The sequence below is a fragment of the Cannabis sativa genome, chromosome 2 (genome assembly GCF_029168945.1).
Source record: "Cannabis sativa cultivar Pink pepper isolate KNU-18-1 chromosome 2, ASM2916894v1, whole genome shotgun sequence".
In the NCBI taxonomy this organism is placed as follows: Eukaryota; Viridiplantae; Streptophyta; class Magnoliopsida; order Rosales; family Cannabaceae; genus Cannabis; species Cannabis sativa.
In genome coordinates this window covers 55,082,969-55,090,498 of record NC_083602.1, presented here as the reverse complement: position 1 = coordinate 55,090,498, position 7,530 = coordinate 55,082,969, and the positions used below count along the sequence as shown (strand labels likewise).

General features: G+C 35.8%; 1 protein-coding gene across 4 annotated transcripts; it reads left to right on the top strand.

The window, feature by feature from the left end:
• The first annotated feature begins 768 nt into the window (after positions 1-768).
• Positions 769-5,113, top strand: LOC115718953 (transcription initiation factor TFIID subunit 15b). Of its 4 annotated transcripts, XR_009686298.1 has the most exons (8): positions 769-1,070; positions 1,144-1,252; positions 1,393-2,170; positions 2,609-2,759; positions 2,838-2,913; positions 3,732-3,947; positions 4,067-4,121; positions 4,421-5,113. XR_009686298.1 is itself a non-coding variant. In XM_030647782.2 (6 exons), exons 1-6 carry the CDS (start codon positions 845-847, stop codon positions 3,850-3,852), a joined length of 1,461 nt encoding a protein of 486 aa, XP_030503642.2. In that variant the 5' UTR covers positions 769-844; the 3' UTR covers positions 3,853-5,113. The 4 variants fall into 4 exon arrangements, 1 of the variants encoding a protein (XP_030503642.2); XR_009686296.1 differs by having other exon boundaries at positions 4,067-5,113; XR_009686297.1 differs by having other exon boundaries at positions 3,732-4,121.
• The last annotated feature ends 2,417 nt before the right edge of the window (positions 5,114-7,530 follow it).

Genomic DNA, 7,530 nt, shown 5'->3' with positions numbered 1-7,530 from the left:
CTTGTGCAATGGAAGTCGATCCAAAATAGAGGTTTAGAGGCTTCTTTTTTAGTTTTTGAAGTTGATGGTGGAGTTGAATTTTGGGTTAAAGTAAGAGAATACAATCAAGGTAGTTGTTGATGCCGCATTTTCCATGATCGAGCTGCATTTGGTTATGGCATGGTCGCTCGAGAGTCTCAAAGGGAATTAGTGATGGCTAAGTTGGGCAGTTTTACTAGTATAGATGCTCTGCATTTGGCTAAAGCAATTGGTATAAAGAAAGCACTAAGCTGGATTAAAGCTCAACCATAACGGAAAATGGAGCTAGAGTGAGATTGTTTGGTAGCAGTACAAGCTATTAGAATTCATTACCTATGCTTTCTTCTTTTGAAGTTATTCTGTCGTAAACTTCTTGCATCTCTAAATAATATTTTCTTGTTTTTTGTTAAACGATCTACTAACATGGTTGCTCATAGTTTTGCTGGAGCATCTTGTTCTTTTTCAAATCGAGTGTTTAACATGAATGATGTTCTTGTTAAGGTACAATCTTATCTTTTGACTGATTTAACAAATTAATTAAACTTCTATAATTACTTTAAACATATATTTTAATTGTTATTGAATATCATAAAAAAAAAAAAAAAAAAAGACAATTGATATTTTAATAAAATAGTTGTCCGATTTGTTATTTTTGCATAACAAAAGGTCAAAATAGTATTTCTATAGAAATAAAAAAGCACAGCCCTTCTAGATCCTATATAAATGCAACCTCGCTTAATCGCGTGCCCGGGAAATATCTTACCCTAATCTCACTATTTTTGTTTTCAAGTTCTGAGGTGAAAGTCCAAATAAAAAACCCTAATTCATGGCAGGGATGTACGGCCAAGACGCCGGAGACGGCTATGGAGGAAGTGGTGGAGGTGGATATGGTGGTGGCGGCGGAGGTGGAGGCTATGGAGGCGGTGGACCTGGAGGATATGGAGGCGGGGGTGGAGGTTATGGAGGAAAGGGCGGTGATAGTGGTTACGGCGGCGGAGGCAGCCGTGGAGGCGGCGGTCGAGGTGGTGGAGGTTATGGCGGTGGTGGACGAGGTATTTATCTTCATATCCTCTGTTTTTGCAGTTTATGTTGTCTAAGGTTTTAAAGTTTTTATACTAATTGCAGGGGGTGGAGGAGGAGGATATCAAGGAGATCGCGGAGGTAGAGGCGGTGGGGGCCGAGGCGGTCGCAGTGGGAGCGGCCGAGATGGCGATTGGGTTTGTCCTAATCAAAGGTAATTCCTTTCTTGGTGTTTATATGTACATGTATATTTGCTGGGTGATCATTTTCTATCCTGGATGGATATCAAAAGGTTCAGGTCGTTTTCTATTTTCACGTATACTTTGTACTAAAACTGATTTTATTTGAATGTAGTTGTGCAAATGTAAACTTTGCTAGAAGAGTTGAGTGTAACAAGTGTGGTGCTCCCTCCCCTGCTGGAGCTGGTGGTGACCGTGGGGGCGGTGGTGGTGGTGATCGTGGGGGTGGTGATCGTGGGAGTGGTGGTTACAGTAGAGGAGGGAGTGGTGGCGGATATGGTGGAAGTCGTGGTGGCAGAGGTGGGGGTTACGATGGGGGTAGAAATGCTAATTACGATGGAGGTAGAAGTGGTAGTTACGAAGGGGGTAAAGGGAGTAGTTATGATGGTAGTAGAGGTGGAGGCAGTAGAGGGGGTTCCTATGGTGGTAGCCAAGGCAGAGAAGATAGTGGATTTAACCAGGCTCCTCCTGCCGCGCCCCCATCTTATGGTGGAAGTGGGGCAGGTGGGAATTATCCTCCATCCTATAATAGTTATGGGGGAAATGCCAATTATGGAACTGATGCTGTTCCTCCTCCAACAAGCTATACTGGTGGACCTGCCTCATATCCTCCATCTTATGGTGGTAGTGCCGGTGGTTATGGTGGTGATAGTTTAGGCGATGCAAGGGGTGGTGGCCGTGGTCCTTCAGGTGGTCACAATGGTGGTGGTGGGTATGGTGGTGCTGGTAATCGTGGTGGTTATGGCTCTGCTCCTGCAGAAACCCCGGCCAAGGTGAAACAGTGTGATGACAACTGTGGGGATACTTGTGACAATTCTAGAATATACATCTCAAATTTGCCGCCTGATGTTACAATTGAAGAACTCAGAGAACTTTTTGGGGGCATTGGACAAGTAATATACTTCACACTTCTCTTATTTGATTTTTAAGTGTTGAGAACTTTTCACATTGTTATTTTATTCAATGTGAAAGTTATTGTTTTGAACCTGTGTTGCATATCTGATCCCAAAAAGAATTCATGCTATCCGCTTCAATGTGCATTTTTATGGTTACTGCGTGATGATTTTATTATCATGTTACTGTAGATGACAGTAGAGAGGACTTGGAGATATCTAAGAAACTCTCTTATCTTATGTGAAAACACAATAAGGGATTTTGGCATAGGTGTCTTTTGGCATCCTCTTTCCTCCGGGCTGAATAAAAATGAAGCTTTTTAGTTTCTTATTTTTTGTAAAAAATTAAAGCCAAATCATATTGTTCAAAAGAAAAAAAAAATTAAAGCCAAACCAACTTTAATAATTTAATTTGGTTTTCACTTCTATATATATCAGGTGGGAAGGATCAAGCAAAAACGTGGTTACAAGGATCAGTGGCCTTGGAACATCAAAATCTACACAGATGATGCGGGAAACAACAAAGGAGATGCTTGTTTGGCCTACGAGGATCCATCTGCCGCACATTCTGCTGGAGGCTTCTACAACAGTATTTACTGAGCATCATCTGTTCTTTATTTTGTTATTACAAAGTTTCTGGTATACTCACATTTGATTTTTCTTTCAGATTATGATCTGAGAGGATTTAAAATCAGTGTTGCAATGGCAGAGAGGTCGGCGCCAAAGCCTGCATTTGAGCATGGGTATCAACCTTTAAATTATGCATTTAATATCTCTCTCACTGTTTATTAGACCTCTATATCAAGTGCCCCCTGTTAGCTTGCCCCTTCATTCTTTTTATTCACATGTGAACATTGAGTCAGTCTAAGCTATTCATCTGATCCTGGTTTGAGTTCTTATTTTATTATCCCATATGTAATTAAGAGCTTAGCATGCATACTTTGACTTGAAAACATTATTATTGTTACTTCTTTTAGTGTATAAGATCTTGATCTTTCTTCACTCTCCTCTTGTATTTACTCAGTATGTTTATTGATTTAAAGTTTTTGTACTTTCTCTTCCACTGGAACAATCACCCACCCAGGTCGTGGTTTCAGAAATTCATTGATTTGAACCTCTGTTAATATGTTTTTCAAAGGACCTTTTCAATATTTTATTTTTTGAGAGGGTTCTGTTTTTCTTAACTTCATTAGTATCGCGCACTTTAGAAGACGTGGTATTTTTGAAGAATTCATTTATTATGGTAGCAATGACTTTCAATGATTTTATCATTGAAAAATATGAAAAGCCTCATCTTCAGTCAAACATTTTAAAGAAAAATGACTTAAATAATTCATAACCCATATGAATCTACCTTTGGAAACCTCTACCTTCCTTTGAGGAAATAAAACAGAATGGCCTTTATCAGCTGTTATGGAATAGTGGGTGGACTTATGATTTGTTGATGTCTCTTTGTATTTGATTTCACTTTAATTGTTATCTGGTTTGCTGGATTGAATTAGTTTCTATCATTTTATTATGTGACTAGCTGCATATTTACACATTGTTGACATGCCTGCAGTGGTGGTGGTGGTAGAGGTGGATATGGGGGCGGAGACAGGCGCAGGGATAATTACAGAGATGGTGGAGGTTCTGGGCCAGATAGGCATCAGCATGGGGGAAATCGCTCGCGGCCTTACTAAGGATTAATCCATCCAGCATTTTATGTAATGAGAATTATGGTCTGAGGGTTTTTATAATATTTCGTTGGAGGGGTGCTTGAGCTGGAGATTAAGAGGTAGGTTGTTCACTTGCCTCTTAGTAACCTGATGCTCCTCTCTTACTTTATCTGCCACTACTTGGAGGGATTCCAATACTAGTCATGGGATTGATTTAATTGTGTGAATGTTTTTATAGAGGCAAGTGGATAATCTCCAAAATGCTTGCTGCTAAGGTAGGTTGATATTTTCAGGTGAGTGCAGCTCCTCCTTTATCACTATTATTCATACTGTTATGTTTTAAGTCTTCCTAGGAAATTGTTCTACTTCTGCACCATATGGATTTATTAGAGACAGACACAAGCATGACTGTTTACAAATTTTCATTCATCTGAACATTGTTACATGTGTTGCTGAGACAGAAACAAGCATGTAGACAGTTATTTTGGATGCACGATTGTTTACAAATTTTCATTCATGGATTTTCTGACTAAATGATGAAATATTCAACTCATAAGTTTGGTCTTTAGGTCGCTTTATCGTTTTGTTTTAGGACTGGCAAAACACAAAGAAAATATCAGCTGCTTCTTGGCTATAGATTTTGTTTCTTCTTTACCCTCAACACACAGAAAGGTCTCTTATAATCAGCTGGCTCTAGTGTTCAGAAAATATCATCAACAATGGGTTTGGTTTCAAATTGGCAAGTGTAGTAAGAACCAGAATTGCAATTCTTCTGAGTATTTTAAGAAACTTAGTACTAGAAATTTGTACCTGGTGTGAGGTGTTTAAGGAACTAGTGTTATGGATGCGACTTTGCTGCCAAATTATTGAGGCACCCTCTGCTCTTCGCTGGCTACTTGGTGGCATTGTGGAAGTTGCTCTCTTGATTATGCAAATTACTTGTTAGGCCGTCGTTCTTCCCATCTACAAGTAAAAAAACTTCACATAGGACGGTCGTGTACTTGTCAATCTTGTACTTTGTATTAGGTTTTATCGGTCCTCGGCGGTGTGTTTCTGTTTAGATTGGAGTGATTATTGTACCAGTAACCGATCCTCTGAACAGATTTTATCAAAAAAAAAAAAAAAGAAATCGGGTCCTCTGAGCAGTCTCTGTCGTCTCATTTAATAATTTTAGCCGTTTTGTTTGATCGGGACCAGAGGTAGAGTTATGTGTTTGAGTTGTCTTTGGCTTGCACTAATCCATTGGATTCGTTTTCCTACCGAAACTTTTCATCTTGTTTGATCATCCCGTTGCTCTCACAATGATTTTAAACATCAATTCTTTAAGGGGGCTTTCAAAAAAATCTGATTAATTAGAATATTATACTTGTCAGTAAAATTTATGATCTTGTTTGTTATACGTGAGAATTTTTAATTTGATTACTGTTAATTAAAGTTTTCACATGATTTGTTGTGGAAGTCTTATAAAATTGTTAGTATATTAAATTAATTGTGTTAAAATTATCTTCTTATGAAGAAATCTTATTATTTTCTACAGTAATAATTTTTTTGGACATAAAAGTTGCAAATTTAATACCATGGGAATGTGGAAGATTATTATTACTAAAAAGATATTACATCCACACCAAAGAGTATTTTTGTTATTGTTTAAACCAATTGAAATAAGAACATGTCTCGAGAGTTAGAACCAAAAACAAAAACTCGACTTTATTCCATAAATTGGAAGGGTTCATAACAACATTGACATGTACTCACATGGCATAAAAATATCAAAAACATATGATGTTTTTTTTTAATTGTTATTCTTTTAAATCATGCTCTTGTTACGAAGTTGTGCATTTTTTTTTTGTCAATTTCGGCCAAAAAGTTACGAAATTGAGTTTAATGTCATGTTTTTTTTTTGGGCTCAAATTCAGCTATAAAGTTGCAAAATTGAGTTTGATGAAGTGAGTTAAACTTAATTTTACATATTTTTTTTAGGTGTATAACTAAAGAATAAAGATAATTATTAAGTTAAAAATATTTTATTTTTGTTTTTAGTTTTTTTTATAATTTTAAATATTGTTAATTTTATTTGTATGAATGAATAAAGTATACTAAAATATAATATTTAAATAATATTGAGAGAGAAAAAACTCTTTAATACTCCTTATGTGTTTGGGCATCTTGGAGAGCTTTCTATTTTTTTTTTTTTTTTCATTTAATAAGTGTGAATGCTCTAGTTATTTAAAATTACATATAAATTTTTAAAATTTCAAATAGTTTATAGTGTTAAAAATTTAATTTAAAGAAGTTTGAGATTCGGGGTTGGGGTTAGGTCCAAGTTTAGGCCGGAGGCAAGGGGCCAAGGTCCTAGCCAAACAACAGGGGTAGGGGTTCGAACTGGGACTTCGATCCTAGCCAAGATAACTGGAGGTTAGAACAATGATCTTAAGAAGAATCTTTCACATGGTTTTAAAAAGTACTGAGGTAGAATTTGTTGAAAATTAGTCCTAAATAAAATTAACTCAATAATGATATAACAAATAAAGACAAATGAGACAAGGACATTTCAAGGACTTGGACAAAGTTAAATTAGTTTGTTTGTATTCTTTACTACTTTTGTAATGGCTCACCGGCTTGTGGTAGCCTAGATAGTCTTAGTCTTTTATCATTTAATATATAGAAAATTAGATAGAGAGAGAGGAGATATTAAGAGATGGCAAGGGTAGATCACTTGGTTGAGGAAAGAATAATATGAGAGCTTGGAAGAACCAAATCGAGAAGCAAAAGGAAAGAAGAGGAACTGTCTTCAAGGTGCTTTCAAGGGGGTTTAGCTTCACATCAAGACTAATTCCAAGGGAAGTTTAGCATCATTTTTAATCAGTAAAACTGTGTAATTATCCATTGTTTTGTAATCTTTGGCGTTGACATAGTGAAAGAGAGTTCCTAAGGGAGTTTAAAGGGGATTAGGCTCTCCATAATTGTGGAGGAAGTTCAAATCTCTATAAATTTGTGTGTTCTTTAAATTCTGTTATTTTCATTCTTATTTAATTTTATGCTAGTTGAGGTTGTTGGTTAATCCCAAACAAAATATTAACCAACAAAATTTATAGCAATCAAACATGTTCAATACCACTTGTTCAGTTAAATATTTGTCACTTTTCTGCTGAATATTGGACAAATTAGATATATCTTGATCATACTGTAAATCAAACATAATACACATAATGAAACAACACATTTACAATAAGATATATGAGTTATATTGGAAAGATACTTAAACCTACTAAACCATGAAGTTTAATTTTATAAATGAAAAAATATAAAATAAATCAAAAGTCTTTAGATTTTAACCAAAACGTGTTGTGGACTACTATATTTTAAGCTAATTTTTGTAATTTAAAAAGGAGACAGACAATGTTTGAGATGAAAATTAATGCTGGAGAAATTACAGAAAGAAAAATCACTTTGTGTATTAATTTTCTCACCTCTAAAGATGCAACAAGAAAATAAATCCATATGGGAGTAATTATAACTTTTGAATGGTTTCCTTCATCTGAAGAACTAAAGGTGAAAATGAAAGCAATTTTATAATATTTAGAATGTCATTTTTAAAATCACACATATGAAAGAAACTGCTACTACAAAGAGAGAATCTGAGGTCAAATTAAACCATCTCAAGTGAAAGATACGTACAATGAATCTCAGAATACAGCATGG